We start from the raw sequence: 25,812 nt of genomic DNA, 5'->3' as shown, positions 1-25,812 counted from the left end.
GAGCATTATTTTAAAAGTAACGACAAGCGGAGTAAAACGTCTTTGACGTTACTCATTGTGACGTAGGCAAGTTATGTTATACAAAATATTATATGTTCTTCTAAATGATTTAACCAGTGAAATTGCTTGATATAAGTGAAATTAAATTATTAAAGCAAAGTGTAGGTGTTTTTTTATGGATTTTGGAAGTCTCGTCGTCTTTTAACATAAGAACAAAATTGCATTGACACTTAGAGTGTTGATTATTATTCATGATACAGCTAAACAGTTTATAATTAATATTTCCTCTGAATTCTGAATATACCAAAATTAATGTCGTCAAACATAGGTTTTCATTTATTGTATTTGATTGACGTTTTAGTAAGAGAAATAAGTATTTATGTGAAATAGATAATTGAGCTCTGCAGAAGAAGAAAGAATAGAACTACTTAAAATACACATTACCTTGAGACGTAGGAGTAGATGTTGGTGTTGTCTTCGTGGTAGTTGATTCTAAGGCTGTTGTTGGCGAAGTGTTCTCTGCTGTAGCTCCCTGGGATGTTGTTAATACACTGGTTGTTGTAGCAGTAGCTGATACTAACGTTGTTGACTGAGTGGTACTTTCTGTTGTTGTTGATACAGTAGTTGATTGTATGATACTTTCCCTTGTTGTTGACTCGGTGACCACTGTTGTTGTAGCCTCGGTGTTTCCTGACGTCGAATCTTATGTAAATGATTGATTAATAATGTTTTACGCCGAATACAAATAGCAGTTATGAACAAAAATTGATGAAGTTACTGTATCCAGCATCAACTTTCTTAATGAAGCGTCATAATTAAAATTCCTTAAACATGTTAAACAGGCCGAGTCTAATTCAAGTGCGCATAACTTTGCGCAGCTTTTTATTTTCATGCAGCCATAAGTGCCACAGTACACATTTCCAAAATATTGTGATTTTAATATAAAATTAACATTATCTGTAACGTCTACTGGTCTGAAAATGTGATTTTACGACAATTATAAGGAAAAACCGCTGAAGTGGCACTATCCATGCTAACGGCGTCACTGTTTTCCGATTTTGTAAACAATGCACGACGCTGAAGAATGACACATAACTCGCTTATATATACGTTTGTAGACGTCCATGAATGTAATACTAAAAACTGATGATAGGATAGAACATTAAAAGAAACATGCTAGCAATCTAAATATTGCTATTTTTAACCAAAAAAATTAGCTGCGCCAATAATTCATCTGCACCGATATGTATTTATACCAGGGATGGGGTAATGGTAATGTGTACATGTAATGGTAATTGACTGTAATTAATTACAAATTTCGATGTAATTGAAAGTAATGTGTAATTGACCAAATTTTCAATTACAAGTAATGGTAATTTAATTAATTACTTTCCAAAAAGGCATGTAATTCACAATTACTTTTCAATTACATTCAATTACACTGGTTTTTTAAAAATAAATGAAAAATAGTCTCCTCTCCCTCAATTTCATAAACATTATTTATGAAAGGTTAATAACTTATATTTTGGACCAAAAATTTTACTAGTAAAATTTCTTGAAAAGAACTTCCCTTTTTAATTGTCAATTGTTGTTTAAATACAATGCCCCTTTTCATTAAAAAAAAACCAAACTTTTAAATCGAATTAATCTTTGTAAAGTTTACAAATAAAATTCATATTTTGATTTTTTAATTAATTAATCCATATGGAAATAAGAAGTCCAATGGCTTCTAATCCTTTTGTTGGCCATATCTTCAGCTTGTGTTGGAAGTTATTAACAGGTGCTACAGTAGCTAATTAGTGTCTTGGGGTCATATACTTATTCCTAAATAAACATTTTTCACACCTTTGACTTTGTCTGTTGGTGTTTTTATACATAATCTTTGACTTTAAATTGTAGTTTGGGACAGAATAAGTCAAATACCCACATTTTGAGGTAAACCTATGATGCTGAAATAAGGAAATATAAAGGCATCAAAAGTACATTTAGCATAAGTTTATCACTTGTTTATGGGAAAGCTTAAAAATGATTCCAAAATTTAAACACATGAATTAAGGTAAAACCATCTGTAAACTTTCTACTAGTCAGTATATCTACATGTATGCATTTTTCTCACAAATACCCCAGTGGAAAGAATCTTCAGCATGGCAGGAAAATCTTCAAATTAATCGAAGATATATTAGGTTAGGGGACACAGTATTTGAAAAATGTATGAAGCTTTTAATATAATTATTGTAAAAAATGTTGTAAAATAATCTGTTATAAATGTAAAGGAATATACATGACTATTTACTTTTAAACATGTATTCTTGAATGTAATTTGTAATTTAATTAATTACATTTGCAAAGTAATTGTAATTTAATTAATTACATTTCAAAATCCATGTAATGGTAATGGTAATTTAATTGAAGGTTTTGGGAAAGTAATTGTAATTTAATTAATTACTTTCCTATGTAATTGACCCAATCCCTGATTTATACCACAATATGGCAATTTTAGAGGTATTATTCATCGAAAAATTATACTAGGCGCTCCCCATGTAATTTTGTAAATGACGAATGATAAGTATATATATAGATAGATATATATAGATCTACCCCTCTATACTATAAATAGTATAGAGGGGTAGACCTATTTATATACTTATCATTCGTCATTTACAGAATACATGGGGAGCGCCTATGGAAAAAATAAACATTGTAATAATTAAGACCAATACCAGCCTAGATGGTAAACTATTTTGAAATTTCACAGTTAGGTGACTTTTTACAATTACTTTCATATATTTGACTAAAAAAGAAATCTATAGAGAAGAAATACAAAAAATATGGGGAAAAAGTGATAATTTGGCGCTATTCCAACAAGTTCCCATAGGGTCCGATAGTAAAATTTGACAACTTATGAGATGACCCCCTAAGAAATCGGGGTGGTAAACATTCGATTTTTTAATCTTAAAGCAATAATTGATGAAGATACTGTATCCAGCATCAACTTTCTCAATGAACAGTAAAAATAAACTCACGAAAAATTATCAAAATCCCAAGGGTAGAAATAATTAGACTCGGCCTCGTTAAGTTAAAACAAGTTTTTCTGTCGAGGATAATATATAATAATGGTTATTAAGTTTATTTCTAAGACTTAATCAAAATATTTATGATACATATATAATTAAGAAAATATATTCAAATTGTGTACTAGTAATGTATTTCTTAAATTCAAAGTAAATATTTTTACCTCGTTTGACAATAGCTCTAAACCCACGTGCTTGCTCAATATTGTCAGAATAAAAATGCAGAAACAATGCTGCCGAGGTCCCATACGTCTCATTCGGAGATATAACAGCAGTACTTTGTTTGTAGCCCCGACATATTTTAGCAATTTGGTTCCCATTCATGTCACCTAAGATGATAAGTTTTATATGAATAAAATAATAATTAAAAAAAGATTTTTATCATGCTCCATGTAGGCGAGATTAGTACATGTAGTTGATGTAAAATGCACGTCTTTTTATTAATAAAATAACCATTCTTTAGATTTCCCATAAACATGAACGTGAAGGTACTTTCCGATGGAGTGCTGCGATTTTGGACCTATATTCGCATTTAATTGTTTATTTCACACTAACATCTAAACATAACTGCGACAAGTACCTCTTACACATGTATATGGTCTCATCCAAATAAAAGAACGGTCTCGGTCGTATCTACAGACTGTGGACAAAAGTATCGGAACGATTTACGACGTCGTTTAATATTTGGGAAATACTCGCGTTTGATTGGATGCTCAAAATAGCCATATTACGTAACAACTAATAAAAATAAATTACATCATTTGAAAGATGAGACAATTTTGCATTTACCTGACAAAAATAAAGTTTATTATTTAAAATTTACATTAATATTTTGTGATGTATCCTTTGGCCCTTATTAAATCGTACCGCGGCGATTCTTGAGGGGAGAGATCGATATAAATTTTGAATTGTTACGCAGTCAAAACTTGTCCAAATCAAAAATATTTTATTACATAATTGTTCCACAGAAGTAATTTCATGCATGGATTGTTCTATTCTTCTTTTAATCTTTAACCATAAATTTTCTATGATGTTAATATCGGGGCTTTGTGCTGGCCACTCCATTGTAGTATTGATATGGTTGTTTTCCATAAAAGTTTCGTTGCCCTAGAACGATGAACTGGTGCATTATCATCTTGAAAAACGTATCTATTGTCTGGAAAGTGTCTTGCTATCACTGGCCATAGATTGTCGTCTATAATTCGAATATATTTATCTGAATTTATGTTTCCGTCCACACGTGTTATTGTCCCGACGCCATGATAGGTTATGCAACCCCAAACCTTTACGGAAAGTTTTTTGCTTTTTATTGGTGAAATGCATTCTGGTCTAAATGCCTCATCACATTTTCTCCAGATATAAACTTGATTGTCACTGCCAATAACAACCTGACTCTCGTTTGAAAAAATTACCTTTTTCCAGTCATCGTCTGTCCATGTTGATTTCGCACGACACCATGCTTCTCTCCGCTGTCTGTTTACAGGGGATATCCTTACTTTTTTCTTACAGCCGCAGCGATGATAATTTGATCCTTTAAAAAACGCCACATTGTCTTTTTAGACACATTTCTGTTTTCATTGTTGTTGAATGTTTCTGTCAAATCAGCCAGCGGAGTTTTCCTGTTACTTTTCACTTGTCGCAAAATTTTTCTCCCGTCATGATCGCTCAAACTTTTTTCCTACCTGTTTTCGGGGCAGTTTTAACAGTTCCTCGTTCACAAAAAATTCTATAAATTCGGTGCACAGTTGTTTTAGACATTTTAAGCATATCTGCAACTTTTTAAAAAGAATTTCCATTTTGAACTAATAAAACAACGGATGTTTTAAGACCATCCGATGCATAATGACGATTCTCAGCCATGATTTTTGGGGACAGATTTTACCTACTTTTAGATTGCAGACGATAAATAATGACGTAGAAAATGTAAACAGGAAGTAGTCAAAAATCTAAAAATACCCAAGGTGTAGCATTAAATCGTGTCTACACTGAAAACGCCTGCTATAAATAACGCGAACATTTGCATTCATATGTTGACTAACGAAAAACGTTCCGATACTTTTGTCCACAGTCTGTACATGTAAAACGTCTGGTCAAGTGTGTTAACACATCCAGTTACACTGTATTTAAACAACCAGTAACACCTAGGACTATCTAATGATTAAGTACAGTGTATATTCCAACAGTTTCCAAACATTTTAAAAGAACAGTAATCAGTATGAAGTCTGTCTTTTCATTATGATGAATCAAATGTTTAAAATACATGCATTTGTTGTAAGAAATTTAATTATATTAATTAGGTCAAAATATGACTTGCTATTCCATGAACTTACCAGACAAAAAGCAGCCAACACATAAGTACGATTTACCCGAGGTTTTCCTGGTTTGTTTAACGATTTTGATATTTTACGTGTTAGGAAAACGTCAGAACCGACATCATTACGAAAACTGGTTGATTTTAGATACTTGCAAACAGAAATAAAAGTCAAACTCAGAAATTATAAGTAGACCATTACTTTTAGTACTTACCTTTATCGTTTTCATGGTTCATTCATAAAATATACAATCCGATGAAAACATTTAATTAGATTGCCTGGCACGTAAAATATCAAAATTCGTTTAAAAGCCACCAAAACGTCAGATATTTTGGACTACCAACAGGTATGCCAATAGAATACTTTGGTACTAACGGTTTTTTTTCATTTTTTTCCTTTCGTGTTAAAAACAATTTGACCCGAAAATTAGACTCTGGACGAACTCTGTCACTCCACACCAAATCTCCGGTCCATGAATTTAACGGTGCCATTGTATAGCCATCCAAGCATCTTAATTTGAAACTAGAGGTACTGTGAGCAATGAGCTCACTAAATGATACCCCCCGCCTCCCATAATGTGCATGGTTTGCTGTATATTGTTTTACAGTAATGTGTAAAGAGGAATAACTCGTCCTATCAAATGTTATTCAGAAGCCTTTACATGTGACGTCATAGGTAAAAGTATAATGGCAATGTCCATGTTTTGGTATGAGAAAGCTAAATTACGTGTCGAATAAAAAAAGTAAAATAAGGGGTCACAATGGCAATATGTAATAAATATGCTGTGAAAGTTTCATTAAATTTCACTCAGTAGTATAAGAGGAATTGCGTATAAGAGATGGGTACCCCAAAGCGTAACAGACGGACGGACGGACATACTGATTACTATATACCCTCCCACATTTCAAGCGGGGGGTGTAGATACCCTCCCACTTTTCAAGCGGGGGTATAATAACTGTGACAGACTATGGTGTCTTTTATTATAAGTTAATTTATATATTTAAAGACGACATACGAAGGGGAAATATTTTAAATAAGACCCAAATATTTTCTAAGTATACTTAATACCTTCTCTTAGGATGATCTTGTCAAAACAGTCTCCATCGTAATCAAGGTTGATAAACTGGAAGGAGATGACAAGTCCTAGGCTCGGAGGAACTGGTGTAAACGTATAATTGCATTCAATGTTGCTAAAAATAATTTCACTTGTTTTAATAATATGCAGTGATACATCTCATATAAATATTTACAAATAATGATATTGTACTGGGATCTCGAATGTACTTCACAATTTTGATCGGATTTTTTATATATACGAGTAAGAAAATGCAATGAAAAATTCGGGCCACGATTAAAATTCACAATTAAGTCACCTTCAGAATCCGCACTTATGTAATTTAAAAATATTGTATTCAAAGAGTGAACTGAATCCATTACATTCAAATACAAAATATTAAGAAACGTGAGCGGTTTTTAGGGGGTCTCCTTTTTAGCTCACCTCAAGTGAGCTTTTCTGATCACATTTTGTCCGTCGTCAGTCCGTCTGTAAACTTTTCACATTTTCGACTTCTTCTCAAGAACCACTTGGCCAATTTTAATCAAACTTGGTACAAAGCATCCTTGGGTGATAAGGAGTTTGAATTGTTAAAATAAAGGATCATGCCCCCTTCAAAGGGGAGATAATCAAGAAAAGACAAGAAAGAGTTAGGGGGGTTATTAAAAAATCTTCTCAAGAACCACAGGGCCAGAAAAGCTGAAACTCATGTGGAAGCAACCTGGGGTAGTGTAGATTCTAAATTGTTCAAATCATGACCCCCGGGGGTAGGGAGGGGCCACAAAAGGGAATCCAAGTTTTACATAGAAATATATAGAGAAATTTTCTCCTTTAAAGAAGCAGTGGGCCATAAAAGCTGAAACTTAGGTGGAAGCATCTTGGGGTACATATAGTGTAGATTCTAAATTATTAAAATCAAGATGAGAGGTGGTGGTGGTGAGGGGGATAGGGGGCCATACTAAATATAAGAAGAGGGGAAATCTGGTAAAGAACTGCATCACCAAAGTTTTTCAGGTGAGCGATGTGGCCCATGGGCCTCTTGTTTTTAATTGTCTTTATGCTTTGACGCCAGTGTGAATCACGTGAGATTCCAGGCATTTCCGTCGTATACAGAAACTTGCTTATTTTTACCACAAAGTACCAAACTTACTGTAAAAAACACTAACTTCAAGCGAGTGTTTCATCAGTTATTAACCTACTTCAATAAACCATGATAGCTTATCTTTAGAGACTTCTCTTTTCTGATAAATGTATATCGTACAAAACGTCCTTGATCAGGCCTCTCTATTGTAAACCATTAATAATATAATAATAATATAATACTTTATTTTAAGAGGGTAACCCGATTAGTGCAATGCACTAGTCTTCCTCGGGACCCTCTAAGCATGTTCACAATAATAAAATCGTTGTACAATAATAAATAATACAACATGACGTAAAAATACAAGTACATATAGATTTCAGGAGATTTTAGTTGCGGCACGTTATTATGAATTTTTCTACATTTTTAGCTCTACTGGTCAGAGACCAGAAGAGCTTATGCGATAGTAATGCGTCCGTCGTCCGTCCGTCTGTCTGTCTGTCTGTCTGTAAACAATTTTTCAAAATGCTACTCCTCCTACAGTTTTGGTCCGATTTCAATATAACTTGGCACATAAGTAGACTACACTAAGATACATAATTTTGTGCATCGGTTTTTGATTTTGATAAACGGTGTTGCCGTGGTTACTAAAAATAGAAATTTCTTTGAACTTCTTTCAAAATGCTACTCCTCCTACAGTTTGGTCTGATTTCAGTATAACTTGGCACAAAAGTAGACAACACCAAGATACATAATTCTGTGCATCGGTTTTTGATTTCGATAAAGGGTGTTGCCGTGGTTACTAAAAATAGAAATTTCTGTGAAATTCTTTCAAAATGCTACTCCTCCTACAGTTTTGATCCAATTTCATTATAACTTGGCACACAAGTAGACTACACTAAGATACATAATTCTGTGCATCGGTTTTTGATTTCGATGAACGGTGTTGCCGTGGTTACTAAAAATAGAAATTTCTTTGAAATTCTTTCAAAATGCTACTCCTCCTACAGATTTGGTCCGATTTCAGTATAACTTGGCACACAAGTAGACTACACTAAGATACATAATTCTGTGCATCGGTTTTTGATTTCGATGAACGGTGTTGCCGTGGTTACTAAAAATAGAAATTTCTGTGAAATTCTTTCAAAGGCTAATTGTATTCGGCTACTCCTCCTACAGTTTTGGTCTGATTTTGATATAACTTGGCATACAAGTAGACTACACTAAGATACATAATTCTATGCATCGGTTTTTGATTTCAATGAACAATGTTGCCATGGTTACTAAAAATAGAAATTTCTGTGAAATTCTTTCAAAATGCTACTCCTCCTGCAGTTTTGGTCTGATTTCAGTATAACTTGGCACACAAGTAGACTATACTAAGATACATAATTCTGTGCATTGGTTTTTATTTTGATGAGTGGCAAGGATCATTTTTCTATTTATTGCTGATTTAAAGTCTCAAGTCCCAACTGCGACTTTTCTCTTCCTTTGTTTTAAGTATAAACCAGTAGAGCTACAGTCTCGACAGAGACTTCTGGTTACGAAATGTGTGTAAATTCTGTGAAAAACAAAGGTAATTTGTTCCATAAATGAACACCGGAATAATGAAAAAAAATTTTAAATTGATTTGTTCGATATTTCGGTAGATGAAGGTCATAGTTTGTTTCAGATCGTAGACCATAACTACTAGAAGAAATAAATTCAAAAGAGTCTCTTAAATAAGTAGGTGCCATACCATGAAGTGTTTTGTACAGTAACATATATTTATGAAAATCGATCAACTCGTAAATAGTCAGCCATCCAAGTTTTTCGAATAATGGTAGTGAAGGGGCATCATAAGCCACATCTAGTATAATACGGGCTGCCCTTTTTTGCAATTTAAAAACTCTATCTATGCCAGCACCTGGCGCATAACCCCAAATAGTTAGGCAATAATTCAAAGAGGGCAGAATGTATGCATTATAGAATAGTTTTCTTGTGTGTAAGGGAAGGAAATTTTTAATTTTATATGTCAAAGATTTACAAACTGAGTCAATATGGTGATTATAGCGCAATGAACCATCAATATGCACTCCCAGAAGTTTTTCAGATTCAACATTTTCAATTAATTTGTTTGAGGCATATAAATTTAGTTCAGGTGAATCTATTCTTGATTTTCTCTGCTGAGTTCCCATAAGCATACATTTTGTCTTATTGGTATTTAACACTATTTGATTTTTGGAACACCAATTTTCAATCTCACACTGTTCCAATTTTCAATCTCACACAAATCAAAGTTAAGGGCATTCTCAATACCTTCTATATTTTTATGATATGTATGCAAGGTTGCATCATCGGCAAACATATCAATATCTGTTCTATTTACATGTAAAGGGAGATCATTTATATACAATAAAAATAATAGGGGACCTAAGATAGATCCTTGGGGCACTCCTGCTGTGACGGGCAAAAAATCAGAGGAATATGATCCTATTTTTACGCACTGAGATCTTGAGGTTAAATAAGAATGAAACCATTTAATAGCCATTTGATTAAAGTGATATGATTGAAGTTTACTTATAAGAATTTCACGATTAACCAAATCAAATGCCTTGCTAAAGTCAATGAAAGTTATGCCTACTAGATTTCCTTGGTCCACAGCTTGTAGCCAATTATCTGTTAAGTTTTGTAAGAGCCGTTTGACATGAATGAAATTCTCGAAATCCAGATTGTGATTTAAATAAAAGATCAAAGTTAGAGGCAAAGTTACATATTTGATTTGCTATGTGTTTTTCAACTAATTTTGATAATGTTGGAAGAATGGATATCGGTCTGCAGTTCCCTGGATCTGCGTGGTCGCCATTTTTAGCTCTACTGGTCAGAGACCAGAAGAGCTTATGCGATAGTAATGCGTCCGGCGTCCGTCCGTCTGTCCGTCTGTCTGTCCGTCTGTCTGTAAACAAATTTTTCAAAATGCTACTCCTTTTACAATTTTAATCTGATTTCAATATAACTTGGCACACAAGTAGACTACACTAAGATACATAATTCTGTGTATCGGTTTTTGATTTTGATAAACGGTGTTGCCGTGGTAACTAAAAATAGAAATTTCTGTGAAATTTCTTTAAAATGCTACTTCTCCTACAATTTTGGTCTGATTTCAATATAACTTGGCACACAAGTAGACTACACTAAGATACATAATTCTGTGTATCGGTTTTTGATTTCGATGAACGTTGTTGCCGTGGTTACTAAAAATAGAAATTTCTGTGAAATTCTTTCAAAATGCTACTCCTCCTACAGTTTTGGTCTGATTTCAATATAACTTGGCACACAATTAGACTACACTAAGATACATAATTCTGTGTATTATATACGGTTTTTGATTTTGATAAATGGTGTTGCCGTGGTAACTAAAAATAGAAATTTCTGTGAAATTCCTTTAAAATGCTACTCCTCCTACAGTTTTGGTCTGATTTCCATTTAACTTGGCACACAAGTAAACAACACTAAGATACATAATTCTGTGTATCGGTTTTTGATTTCGATGAACGTTGTTACCGTGGTTACTAAAAATAGAAATTTCTGTGAAATTCCTTTAAAATTCTACTCCTCCTACAGTTTTGGTCTGATTTCAATACTACTTGGCACACAAGAAGACTACACTAAGATACATAATTCTATTTATCAGTTTTTCATTTCGATGAACATTGTTGCCGTGGTTACTAAAAAAAGAAATTTCTGTGAAATTCCTTTAAAATGCTACTCCTCCTTCAGTTTTGGTCTGATTTCAATATAACTTAGCACACTAGCAGACTACACTAAGATACAAAATTCTGTGTATCGGTTTTTGATTTTGATGAACGTTGTTGCCCAGCTGGTTACTAAAAATAGAAATTTCTGTGAAATTCCTTTAAATTTCTACTCCACATACAGTTTTGGTCTGATTTCAATATAACTTGGCACACAAGTAGACTACTCTAAGATACATAATTTTCTCTATCTGTTTTTGATTTCGATGAACGTTGTTGCTGTGGTTACTAAAAATAGACATTTCTGTGAAATTCTTTCAAAATGCTACTCCTCCTACAGTTTTGGTCTGATTTCAATATAACTTGGCTCACAAGTAGACTACACTAAGATACATAATTCTCTTTATCAGCTTTTGACTTCAATAAACGGTTTTGCCATGGTAACTAAAAATAGAAATTTCTGTGAAATTCCTTTAAAATGCTACTCCTCCTACAGTTTTGGTCTGATTTCAATATAACTTCGCAAACTTGTAGACTACACTAAGAACATAAAGAGACTTTATCAAGGATCATTATTCTATCTATTGCTGTTGTTAAGTTTCAATTCCCAACTGCTGAAGTACTTTTCTCTTCCTTTGCTATAAGTACAAACCAGTAGAGCTTCAGTCTCAACAGAGACTTCTGGTTGAAAATAGGAGTGACTTTTGCTTGTTTTAAACTGGATGGAAATACTCCATTAGTGATACTAGCACTTATAAGATGTGTAATAGATTTTCATATGACATTTGCCAAAAGTTTTAGAAGACGAGGTCCGATAAAGTCTATACCGGCTGTCTTATTTACATCAAGTATATTCAACATATTCAATACTTCAAATTCAGTTATTTCAGTAATACTGAAAAAATTTTCTTTCCCTAGTTTAGTTTCTGTATATCGATTTAATAATTCTGAATCAAAACTTTGTACTGACATATCTGCTAATAATTTACAGGATATTTCCGTAAAGTGTTTGTTAAAAATATCAACAATATCCTGTAAATCTTCAAAATCTAAACCATTTTGTGTAATACGGATAGGTGTAAAAGTTTTGGATTTAGATGCCAAATGGTTTAAATAACTCCACATTTCTTTAGACTTGAGCTTTCTTCAATTGCTGATTTGTAATACATTGATTTCGCTTAATCTATTAATTGTGTCACTTTATTTCTCCAAATTTTGTAATTTTCTGAATTCCTTTGTAAATGAAATGTATCGCGTAAATGTCTAGCATCATTTATTTCCTGTGTTAGCCATTTAGGTCGAATTTCAGTCTTGACTCTTTTAGTTTTTACTTTGGCATGCTTGTTAAGAATATCATTAAACAATTCATAAAATTTATTCATTATTACGTTTGGGTCTTTAAGTTCAAGAAGACTGTTAGAATTTGCATTTTCTAACTCTCTCAAAAACTCGTTTTCGTTGAATTGTTTAAAATCTCTACATTGGATTTCAGTATGTTTTCCTCTACGATGTATACAGTTAGTTTTCCGTGTCAAACATACAGGGTAGTGGTCAGCAATAGCAATAGGGGGCACATTTGTTTCACATACGTTTTCTGGTTTGGTTGTATAAAAATGATCAATTAAGGTACTTGAGGTACTTGTTATTCTAGTAGGAACAGTAACTATCTGAGAAAGTCAAAACTCCTCTAAAGCAGATGTCCAATATTGTTGGGGGTCTTTCATTAGATCAATATTGAAATCACCTGACAGAATAATTTCAGTATCGTCACAGCAGGAGGCACGGTTCACCTCCCTTGCTAGGTCCTCCGCCCAGCAACAACTTGAGACTTTAGACGGGATAAAAGAACTAGTGGTTAAATGTACGATAAAACGAGACTTCAGAATAAAATCAGGAAGTCTGGATTTATCTTAAACTTTATAGATGTACCACGAGTGTTGAGATACATGTAATATTTTCAACAAAAGGACGAAGCCTTTTTTAGCTCTACTAGTCAGAGACCAGGGGCTCGTTTCTCAAAAAGTCGTAGATTTGGGCCCAAGTTAGTCCGACTAAGATAGTTAAGCCAAAATTTAGTCGGGCAGGCCTAAATCACGTTTCAGAAAACAGCGTAAGACTGGGCCTAAGACCGAGACCTTTCCGCTAGGTTCTAAGCATGCGCAGATCGTATTTTATTTGGTTTAGAGAGTACAATAACATGCGGCGGATCACACTTAAACCTGATTACAAAAAGTAAAGCACAAGTCTTTCACACAAATATAATACACGAATCTATCTGTATTTTCAAGGTTAAAGCATTTACATACTAGCTAGTATTAGCGGATTCAGAAATCTTGACAAAAGGGGCAGATTGGGGTCGGGTTAGGGGCCAACACTCACACAAAAAATTGATTTAGCAAATCTTTTGTTATTATTTTGGACACATACCCCTCCCCCTCTACAACCACAAGGGTTAATATATTAAATACTTGTATGTATTTTGGTATGCTCAGATAAATTTTAAAAGTGAAATATATACTATAGAAAAATATAAACGTGTATACCCGGTATTATACGTGCTTGCCAAAATTTGGAATAAAAAGAAATTTTCCTATGAGTAAAAGCTATAAATTAGGCTCATAGCAATATATTTGAAAGTCGTGGGGGGGGGGGGGGGGGCAACCAGTATCTCAGGTAAGTATTTCTCTAGTTAAAATACTTTAAGCAGAGAGAGTGAAGGACCGGAGCCCCGACTCATAGGCGCACTGTGAAAATTTAACAATTTTGAAATCATATGATAATGATAATCATTAAAACATGGATAGTAAATTTTTAAGAAAAATTGTCAGTTATCTTAATTTTATAAAATCAATCCATTTATTAATTACGAATTAGACATACTGGCATTTCAGTTGATACATGTATATACCTACTGTGTATATTTATAATACTAGTATTTTGGACACATAGTATTACATTGATATCGATATGATAATTTACATAATCCATTTAAAAATACGTACTTATAAATAGCAATTGCTGAATCAATGATGGCTTGCAAAAGCTAAATTAGTTTTAAATCTATAATTATTGTGAACCATATTACAGACAAGAAATCTAGTAATTTTTTATATATATATTTTTTTATAAATTTTATAAATTATAAAGAATTTTCCATTTCAATATTTTCAAATCAGATTCATTTAGATCGGGAAAGGTACTAATTTCAACATCACCATCTTTTCCTTAAATATATCCATGATTCCTTTTCAATTTCTATTGAGGATATGTTCATACATTATTATTTTTTTTATAGATGAAGAATGTTTTTTGAAGATGTAATCTAGACTTAAAGATATTAAAAAGTCGCGATTTACATTCACAATAAAACATTTTACAACACTTTATTATCACCATTATTATATGAGTAGTTTTGTTTCAAATATAATATAAATTATTTTTCTGTTTAAAAATCTATCAAAAAAACCTTTTTATGCAAACTTCGTCCGAGATACGTGATAGATTGATAATTAATCAAAAGCATCTTTACGAAAAAATAATAGACGCATCTACACATCTCACCTCCCAATAGTGACTCCAGTGAAATAGGAACGAACAGTATTATGGACAGAAAACTTGAATCATAATACTGGAACATTTTACAAATTTAAATTGTTATGTTCTATTAATATAATATTTAATTACATTCAATTAAAAAAGAGAATCAAAGATACATTAACTTAAGTTAAAGTACATAAACTCGGTTGATGGCGTAGTTACCGAATATATTTTTCATTATCTAAAATACTAGTATAAAAATGGATATTGTTTGAGGATTTTATTGAAACATTATCCATTTCAAACAACAAAAAATTATCCAGGACCTATAGCATGTAGCATCGTTTTTAAAAAGTTAATGGGGAAGGGGATGAGGGTGGTGGTGAGTACAGTGAATTTGGTGATCAAAATATTCAGCCGAAAAGAGAAATGCTGAAAGTTGAAGTCAGTCCATAAATTGCACAGCTTTATTATGCAGAAAACACATACATGTAACTTGCTCTGATTTCAATATAGCAAGGCACACATGTAGACTACATTACGATAGATAATTCTGTGTATCGGTTTTTGATTTCGATGAACGGTGTTGCCTTGGTTACTAAAAATAAAAATTTCTGTAGAATACTTTTAAATGCTATTCCATCTACAGTTTTGGTCTGATTTTAATATTACTTGGCACACAACTAGATTACATTAAGATACATAATTCTGTGCATCGGTTTTTGATGTCGATGAACGATGTTGCCTTGGTTACTTGAAATAGAAATTTCTGTGAAATACTTAAACAAGAGGTCCATGGGCCACATCGATCACCTGAGCACGTTAGGAAATAGTAGAAATTTGTTTATTATTGAATAGTTTAAATCCAAAAGTAGACCCGTGACCAATCATGGCTTTGCTAATCTTGAGAAGAAGATTTTTAAAGAATTTTCCTATATATTTCTATGTAAAACTTTGGTCGGCCATTGTGGCTCCGCCCTACTCCCGGGGGTCATAGTTAGAACAAACTTGAATCTACACTACCTGGGGATACTTCCATATAAATATGACCAATTATGGCTTTGCTATTCTTGAGAAGAGGATTTTTAAAGAATTTTCCTATATATTTCTATGTAAAACTTGGGTCGGCCATTGTGGCCCCACCCTACCCCCGAGGGTCATGATCTGAACAAACTTGAATCTAAACTACCTAAGGATGCTTCCATATAAATATAAACAATTATGGCTTTGTTATTCATGAGAAGAAGATTTTAAAAAAAATCCCATATATTTCTATGTAAAATTTTGGTCGGCCATTGTGGCCCCGCCCTACCCCAGGGGGCATGATTTGAACTAACCTGAATCTACACTACCGGAGGATGTTTCCCTATAAGTTTCATCTTTCCAGACTTAGTGGTTCTTGAGAAGAAGATTTTTAAAACATACGACCAAATTTTCATTAATTCCCAATTATCTCCCCTTGAATGAGGGCGTGGCCTTTCATTTGAACAAATTTAAATCCCCTTCACCCAAGGATGCTTTTTGGCAAGTTTGGTTGAAATTGGCCCAGCGGTTTTTGAGAAGAAGTCGAAAATGTGAAAAGTTTACAGACAGACAGAGAGACGGACGCCGGACAAAATGTGATCAGAAAAGCTCACTTGAGCCTTCGGTTCAGGTGAGCTAAAAATGCAATTCCAAATATAGTTTTGTCTTATTATGTTCCCCAAACGAAGTTGGGGAACATATTGTTTTTACTCTGTTTCTTATTATTATTATTATTATTTTTCTTCTTCCTGGGAAAATTTTGTCCACGAGTGATCTTGTAAACTACACATCCGACTTAGGTGAAACCTTTTTAGGGTCAGTAGGCATGTTATGCAGAGTTGCCGAACGAAGGTCATTTTGCGCGCACGTGCTTGCAAGAGCGCGCACGTGCAACACGTGAAATGACCAATATAATGAATATTGCCGTAACTTTTCTATTTTTGGATGAAATTTTTTGAAACTCATAATGTACGAATACATTAGGAGTATAGATAAGATAGCATGGTCAAAATAGCAAGATCTCACGCGCATGCACGTGCGCTTCGCCCTGATTGGCTGAAACTAAAGTCTCAATATCTTTCTTGTTTCTTGTCATAATCCTTTGAAATTTTGAACATAGTCCAACATTATAAAGATCTACAGCATGATATATAAGAATTTTAATGTAAGCATGTGCATGTGCGCGTGCTGCAATCTGATTGGCTGAAACTTTAAATGGCTATATCTCCTTTGTTTTTTGACGAAATTCTTGGAAATTAAAAATATAGTCATGCATTAGGATATTCTACAATATGATAGAGTAAAAATTCATGAAATCACACGCATGCACGTGTGCTGCAATCTGATTGGCTGAAACTTTAAATGGCTATATCTCCTTTGTTTTTTGACGAAATTCTTGGAAATTAAAAATATAGTCATGCATTAGGATATTCTACAATATGATAGAGTAAAATCACACGCATGCACGTGTGCTGCAATCTGATTGGCTGAAACTTGAAATGGCTATAACTCCCTTGTTTTTCAACCAAACAGGATGGGATTTAGAACATAGATATATGTAAAGGACTCCTACAAGAAGGTATGGTCATCATGCACGTGCACGCAAGTGCGTGCATTTGGAACGAGTATAATTGAAAATACACCTGAATGAGTGATTTTTATTACTTTTGGACTGAATACTGTAATATATAGTATATTAAAATATATAGATAGTGTAGACAAGATGATATTGTCATAACGCACATGCATTCACATGCCCTTGGGTGCAATGTTAAAATTTGAATATAATTGGTATCCTTCTAGGAAAACGTTGAGTCAAAAATACACAGAGTTTGTCTTATTTAATGAAGCTTACAGGGAATATGGCACCAATAGGGGGTTGGGGAGCGTTTGGGGAACATCTGTAACGGTTCCCGTTACAATTAGCACTAGTTATAGTATAATGTGGAACACATGTTATCGTTAAACTTTAGAAGGTAACACATAACTCTTAAGACACGCCCCCCTTCTTGCTATCAGTCATTTTGAGGAAATTTATGCATCACATCCGGTAAAGAAAGAAGGATTTTTTCGCGGAATTTTAGTACAATACTTATGATTAACAGCTACAAAACCTTGAAAACCCAAAATATTGTTAAAAATTTTATGAAAAATGCAAAATTTTGATTTCTGTGAAGAGGGCTAAAAAGCAACTTCCGGTAATGGAAAGAAATTTATTCAACTGATTTGGAAAAGTATAAGATGTCCTAACTTTTTTGGTACATAGTTATAACCCGTATATAATTTTCACCCTAAAATTAGGATGTTGCGTTTCTATTGATTGTGAGTATATTTCCGGTGTATATTTTGTTGTCATACATAAGAACTACAGTCCAGCTGTTGCTATCAATTTTATTGTGTTCCCCCTTATAAGCACACATGTGCTTATTCAAATTATCTATATCAAATATAACAAGAGGCCCAATGGTCTTAACAGTCACCTCACTATAACACATTGCTGAAGATCATCCATAGAAGTATAAAGGAAAATTAACTGATAGACAAAGCAATGTTGTCCAAGAATTTCAAACTATTCTCGTAAACTACCCTTGGTTATTACCATATTCCATTTTATTTCTTTTTGCTTTGGTTTTATATTTCTATAACGTTTTTGTAAAGTTAAAACCCCTTTCAACTTTCAAGATATTTATCATGATATGCAAAACCCCACATGCTGAAGAAGTGTCCTGGAAATGATAGTCCAACACGTTACCCCTCCAGTCATTATATCAGTGTAATGAAAATGCACGGTAAAAATCTGCACTTTCAACAGTTCTGAGTAATCAAATACATTGTACATACATTTAATTCTCCTGAATATTTAAAGTGATTATTCTGTCTCTCCTTGGCAATTGTCGGCAGATTATATGGACCTAGCAAGATTCAACAATTACATAAAAATGCACATTTTATTAGGTTAGAGTAAACTCAGGCGACCTATTGCTAACCATTTTCGTCCGTCGTGCGTTTACATTTGAACACATTCAGCTTCTTCTCTGCAACCACTCCACCAATTTCAACCAAATTTAGCACAAAGCATGTATGGGTAAAAGGGTACGAAAATTGTGAATTTCATGATCCCTGCCCCCCCCCCCCGGGCCTGAGGGGTGGGGCAAAAACCACTACAATTAAAGAAATCTTTAAAAATCTTCTTCATCAAGCAGTCAGACTGTTTGCATGATTGTAATTAGCATAAAGTTCTCTACCGAAATTGTGAAATTCATGGTCCCAGAGTCAGGGGTGCTAGTGCTAGGGAGGGGCTAAAGGGTTATATAGTGAAAATGCATAAATTCTTTGAAATCTTCTTCTCTGCTCCTGGGCATTAAATAAAATAACCAAGTACATAGTTATGTTGCATACGGCTGCCTCTTCAAACAATGTGCAATTCATGGCCCCTGGGTCAGGGGTACTTGTGCTAGGGTAGGACTCTATTGACTATATAGTGAAATCGCATAAATTCTTTGAAAATCTTCTTCTCTGCTCCTGGACATTAAATAAATTATACATGTACAAAGTTATGTTGAATAAGGCTGCCTCTTCAGAAATTTTGAATTTAATAGCCCCAGGGTCAGGGGTGTTAGGGTGGGGCTCTGGTGTTAGGGCGGGGCTCTATTGGCTATATAGTGAAAATGCATAAATTCTTTGAAATCTTCTTCTCTGCTCGTAGGTATTAAATAAGCTAACCAAGTACAAGTTATGTTGAATAAGGCTGCCTCTTCCAAAATTGTGAATGTCATGGCCCTGGGGTTAGGGCTTCTGGTGTTAGGACAGGGCTCCATTGATGATATAGTGAAAATACATTAATTCTATTACAAATCTTCTTCTCTACTCCTGGACATTAAATATACTAATCAAGTACATAGTAATGTTGAATAAGAATGCCTCTTCCAAATTTGTGAATTTCAGGGCCTCTGGATCAGGGATTCTGGTGTTAGGGTGGGGTTCTAATGATTATTTAGTGAAATGCATGAATTCTTTGATCATCTTTTCCTTTGCTCCTGGTTAATATGCCAATGATCTATTACCTATTTAAGGCCAACATTTATTTTATTTTCAAGTTTACAAACCCGCCGCTCAAAGTTTTGAATTTTCAGAAATAAAAATAATGAAACAATTTTTTCTTTCCGATGTCAAATTTGACTCGGGATCGAGATTTCAAATTTACGAACTCATACTTCCAGTTTTAAGATGGACATGGCGGATAAATAAAGGTAGATCTGCAAAGTTCATAGCAGCATCATAGCTTGGTTTATTGTAAAAATTTATCGATAAGAGTGCCATTCGAAGCGTTTCACCCATTCAAAGGACAAATAAAATACTGACGACTTTGTGTTGCACAATGACACGCTGGTGAGATAAAAGTGTCAGCTGTAAATTATTTTCCTCCCACAGTTTTAAAACTGCCCGTGGTAGCTATTGCCAGGGACAATGTTTAGGTATCTGTTATAGCTCACAGTCTAAGCATCATTCTTCAGAAAAGGATCGCTTATGCATCAGATGTAATGAAAAAAAAACTGTGGGAGAAGTTAAGTTCATTGAGGAAAAAAATAAACAATAGTCTGAAGAAAAATAAATTTCTGAGTAATGCTTTGAAATTTGCTCTTTGATAAGCAATGGTGCCTCTTTCAAAATTTGTGAATTTCATGGCTTTTGGATTAAAACATGAACCAAATAAAATCGCTGGAAAGTTGTTACATGATACTCAGGTGACATATATATAAGGCCCGTAGGCCTCTTGTACATTTGTATATATTACTTCATTAAATATGCAATATAAACTCTTTGTTTTGTTATTATTCAAAGAAAAATAGTTATTCTATATCAAACCATAAGAAAACTAGTGCTAATTGTAACGGGAACCGTTACAGATGTTCCCCAAACGCTCCCCAACTCCCTTCTCGTGCCATATTCCCTGTAAGTTTCATTAAAAAAGGCAAAATCTATGCATTTAAGACGTAAACAACGTTTTCCCAAAAGTATACCAAGTATTTCAAATTTAAGCAATGCAGGCGTGCGCATGTGATTGCATGAGCGTAATGACGATATCATCTTGTCTACACTATTTTACTCATTTTCACGTGCACGCACGTGCATGATGACCATACCTTCTTGTAGGAGTCCATTATGTCTGTCTATGTTCTTAATCCCATCCTGTTTGGTTGAAAAACAAGGGAGTTATAGCCATTTAAAATTTAAGCCAATCAGATTGCAGCGCACGTGCATGCGCGTATTTTCATGACAATTATTATATATCATATTGTAGGACATCTTAAAGTATGCTTATGTTTTAAATTTCAAAGCATTTTGTGAAAAAACAGAAAAGATATTGAGATTTTTGTTTCAGCCAATCAGAGCGAAGCGCACGTGCATGCGCGTGAGTTCGTGCTAATTTGACAGTGTCACATTATCTACACTATTAATATATCCTTATTAAATGAGTTTTAAAATATTTCATCAAAAAATGTAAAAGTTATGGCTATATAAAGTATATCCGTCATTTCACTCATTTCACGCGCCCGCACGTGCATGCGTATGCGCGCAAAATAACCTTCGTGTTGCACACCTACACTACACACCGATTAACCCTAAAAAGGTTTTAGGTCAGTTGGGTGAACAGTTTCTGAGAACACTCGCGGACAAAAAAAGTACCGGAGAACAAAGAAGAAAAAAAAGAATAATAATAATAATAATAATAATAAGAAACCGAGTAAAAACAATATGTTCCCAAACTCCGTTTGGGGAACATAATTTAGATTCTGTCATATTTAAATACATGTATTGATAAATGAAGAAATTGAAAGGGGGAGGGGGCATTTTTCATGTAAACATCAATAACGAAGTGGGTAGTTTTAGGGAATATTTTATCCACCTCCCAACTCTTTGTAGTTGTCTCTACAACCGATAAACTCGCTTGATTAAAGTCATTTGTAAGATTGCTGAAAATTCACTTCAACCGAGTTTATTGCCTACAAAGACAACTATAAAGGGTTGAGAGGTGGATAAAATTTACATATTGGCTACAGAATGTGTTTAGATTTAGGGAGTGAAAGTAGTTGATGGGCCGATGCTGGAAAGTGGAGAAATTCTCTCCAAAATTGCGCAAAAAATATTGCACGATAAATTGCACCTTTTTTGCATTACGGGGTCTTTGGAGTTATGGTCAAAGACTACTATTATAAAACCATAACGCTACAGATCTGCAGCTAATGGCAGACATTGAACAGACAAGGAATACTTTATATATTATCATAGAGTTTTGCAATGAAGCAGCAAAATACTTACATTGGATAATGTTCTGGAAAATTAGGTGAAGTGATGACATACGGAGAAGAAATCGGAATATTGAAAGTTGTGTTACTACTTGTACAACCCGCTGTAAATTGAATGATTTTGTGAATTTTATATTGAAGACGAAGATAAATCTTAACATATAAATGTTCAATACAATTTTTACAAGATCTGTTATAATTGACATTAAAAATAATTTTAAATAATAGAAAAATTAAGTAGTAGTAGTAAACATGAATTTATGCAAACCATTTTTTTCTACATTGATCAAACTCCAAGGTCAATTATATCATTACCTACATTCATCTTTATTAATCAATGAACTTTAATTCAAAAAACCAAGTTAACTTTTTTCAAACAAATTGGCATTTTCTGCAAATCAGGCCGTTCAAGCACTTATTTACTTACATTCATCTATCCCAGCAAATATTTCAAGAGAGAATCCTATGTCCTCGGCTCTTTGAGTCGAGTCTGAAGTGAAGGTGATCCTTGCTGTACTTCCTGTGATTTCGGGTGCTTTTGTGCAGTCAGAGCAGCAAGTAACTTGTCTGGCCGCACCTGAATTCACTGTTAATTTTTAAAATCAAAAAGCATTAAATATTTGAAAGGTGACTGACCAGACAATTTATTACTTAAATCATTATTTCGCTTTTCACTGATTATAACGAGTAAGTACCGTTGGTTATTCCTAGTATGTCGCCATCCCCGCACTTTAATTTTTGCCCAATGACGAGACTTGCGGACGAATCAGATGCTACGAATGTCCATGTACATGATAAGACTCTGTTTAAAAAAGTATTTTATTAGCCTATATTTCCTGACGATTCCTTGAACCTGTTATAAAGAATTTCATGGACAAGTCTCATTTGGATAAATGACTTAAAAAAAAAAACAAAAAACAAACCAACAACAAAACAAAAAAAATGAAAGAACAATTTCAGAGGAAACTGAGAATTATTTTGGAAGAGAAGATTTCATTCTTTTAGTGAAAGTAAAACTTTTTTTACTAAAACTTTTAACATGTAAGCGCTAATACTGAGTGCTACTGAAAATTCATAAAAGAGGTAAGAGACACGCGAAGTCCTTATCATCAGGAAATGTATAATTGGCCATAAATCCTAGTTTCAATGAAGATCAATACATAAAAATGCCTAAAAAAATTGATATTAATTAAAATAATTTTTAAAGAGTCTCGCACCAAATAAAAGAATAGGTCTTCTTTAACTAATTATTAACATACTTTTTCATAGTCGCAAAAAATTAAGTGTACAACTATGTAAATATAATTTTATATAAAAAAAAACTTACGTATCATAAGGTGTGCTCCCATCACCAAATTGAAAGGTTGTGGTAGTTGAACCAATCTGGATAGAACTGGAGGATGGACACGTAAGAATTTCCACTGCAGTAATAAATAACTAAGATGAAATGGAAGGACTTAACACTAATCTAAATTCTTTTAAACTGTCGGTAATTTATTTGAGATAGGAAAGTCTAATGGTACCCCATAATATAAACCTCAAAATATGTTAATGAAAATGATGATAAAGTAATTATACATACACTGATTCCCAGAACTCTCCTTCCATTTTATACAATAGCTTAATAATGTTTTGGAAGATTATTTATTTAGTAATGTGCTACAGATTTAGGTTTATATAGGAATTTACATTTCAACATAGGGGTCATATTGGAGAGGGGTTAAAAAATAATGTTTGATATTTCATTAATTATTTGACAGTGTAAATGGCACTTCGAAATTCCTAATTAAGGGGATAATACTAAGGTACATTAAAATAACATAAAATTTCCTTAGTGCAAGGCAAAATCACCGATGATATCCCCTCTGTCCCTTACATTCATCCAGTTGGCTGAAATAAACACAGACTACAATGCTCTCAAAACAGAATGAGAACTACATGACAAGTAATCTGACACAAGCATCTTGACACCACAAATCACCAACTAGGACGGAAGTAAAAAAAGAACGATAACTCTAACTTTACAAATGTTCTGAATAAAAAAAAATCAAGGCTTTGTAATAACAATATTGTGAAATTTGGTTGTTCATGTCATATGTCAAAAGTTAATCTGCCTCCATCAGAATCTACTACCTACAGTTATCTTGTTACACATCGAACTTACCGTAACAAATGTAATATGGAGAGAAAATTCGGGATTTATTCCCTCTCGAATTTAATTTTCCGAATAACAGTACACATTTTGATGACGCCGGAAAATACCGGGTACTTCCGTCCCAGTTGCTGAATATCAAAACATTTACCCTAGATGCGGGTGCTTTGATCGAAATATTTACAAATCGGGGGCACATAAAAATTAAATGGAAATATGAAAAGGAAGAGGAATGTATAACAAATTTATTAATGTATGCAAAGCCCATGTTTTATTCTGCTTTAGATAGATAATCGAGCGAAGTTTCTGGGAGATGAGGCGGATGACGAGAAAAGAGTTGCAAGCCTTCTCTCTTTTTATGAATCTGTCGAACACGATATTTTTAAAAACTTAACAGCTTATAGACGAAAGAGTTACATAATTGATAATATATAGTGCATATTAGAATACAAAAATAGGAAAAGGGCTAGTCGACCCCAGATTTAAAAAGAAAACAATGGAAAGGGTGTGGGGGCATACCCCAAGTGCCTGTGCCACAAACTAGTCTAAAATAGTACAATTTTAAGGAATTTGATTAAAGATTGATGGAGGCTGGATAAATTTTCTTGGTTGGCACTAATGAAATATGTGGCGTTAATGAAAAGTATTCAAGCTTTAAAGTCCACAAAACATTAGGCCTACAAAATAAGCAGAGCAAAATTGGACCTCTAAAACATCAGAAATGGGATTGGGTGCTAAATGAGCGAATTGACATCCCCTTCCGACCAGTCAAATACGCCGTGTAGACCTTGTTATAATCATGAAATCACAAAAAAATCCATCGGCGATTCGGTTTGTAAACTAGAGGAGCTCACGAAATGATACCCCCGCCTTCCATATGAATATAATGGCAGTGTCCATGCTTTGTATGGGAAACCCAAAATATGTGTCGAATCAAAAAGTAAAATACATGTAGGAGGTGCACAATGGCAATACATGTATGTAATATTAAATAAAGATTCTGTGAGCGTTTTATCAAATTTCATTCAGTGGTATGAGAGGGGTTGCGGATAGGAGATGGGTACCCCAAAGCGTAACAGACGGACGGACGGACATACCGATTACTATATACCCTCCCGATTTTCAAACGAGGGGTATAATAATCGTCAAACAATTACATGTAGTATGAAAAATGTCAGTCAACATTTGAATAAGTCTTGTGTCACGTGATTTAAAAATGACTATCATTGGATAAAAAAGCTTCTATATGTTACCAATTACATTATGGATTATAGTATTTACAGTATAGTACTTTGCAGTATCAAGCAGATATGACCGTTTAGTGTCTATAAGAAAACATTACCAAACTGACACAATAGTTTAAGTAATTGGATATTGGCTTATCCGAATTTTCTCTATTTTCTTAAATTATTAGTATATTTAAATTAGTTTTATATGCTTTGCTTCTTGTACATATTGAACCAGTTTAATTATGTATATACAGATATAGATGCTTGATCTATTCTCTGTTTGAACGCATTGTGAATGGAAAGCTTCTTTC

The 25,812-nt window shown here is 33.6% G+C and overlaps 1 protein-coding gene across 1 annotated transcript; it reads right to left on the bottom strand.

Annotated features, from left to right (window-relative positions):
* Nucleotides 1-444: 444 nt before the first annotated feature.
* On the bottom strand, nucleotides 445-23,557 carry LOC134269355 (mucin-2-like; the record flags this gene model as incomplete). The annotated part of the gene is made up of 7 exons (XM_062751553.1): nucleotides 445-702; nucleotides 3,236-3,400; nucleotides 6,452-6,573; nucleotides 22,134-22,224; nucleotides 22,548-22,706; nucleotides 22,816-22,922; nucleotides 23,448-23,557. Coding segments are annotated over 7 exons (1,012 nt in total), but the record flags the coding sequence as incomplete, so codon positions are not given.
* Between the last annotated feature and the right edge of the window lie 2,255 nt (nucleotides 23,558-25,812).

This window comes from Saccostrea cucullata, unplaced genomic scaffold (assembly GCF_032062105.1).
Source record: "Saccostrea cucullata isolate Sc308-1 unplaced genomic scaffold, CSIRO_AGI_Scuc_v1 ctg9533, whole genome shotgun sequence".
Taxonomy (NCBI): Eukaryota; Metazoa; Mollusca; class Bivalvia; order Ostreida; family Ostreidae; genus Saccostrea; species Saccostrea cuccullata.
Note: the sequence above shows the minus strand (reverse complement) of the source record. Positions and strands in the feature narration are given on the sequence as shown.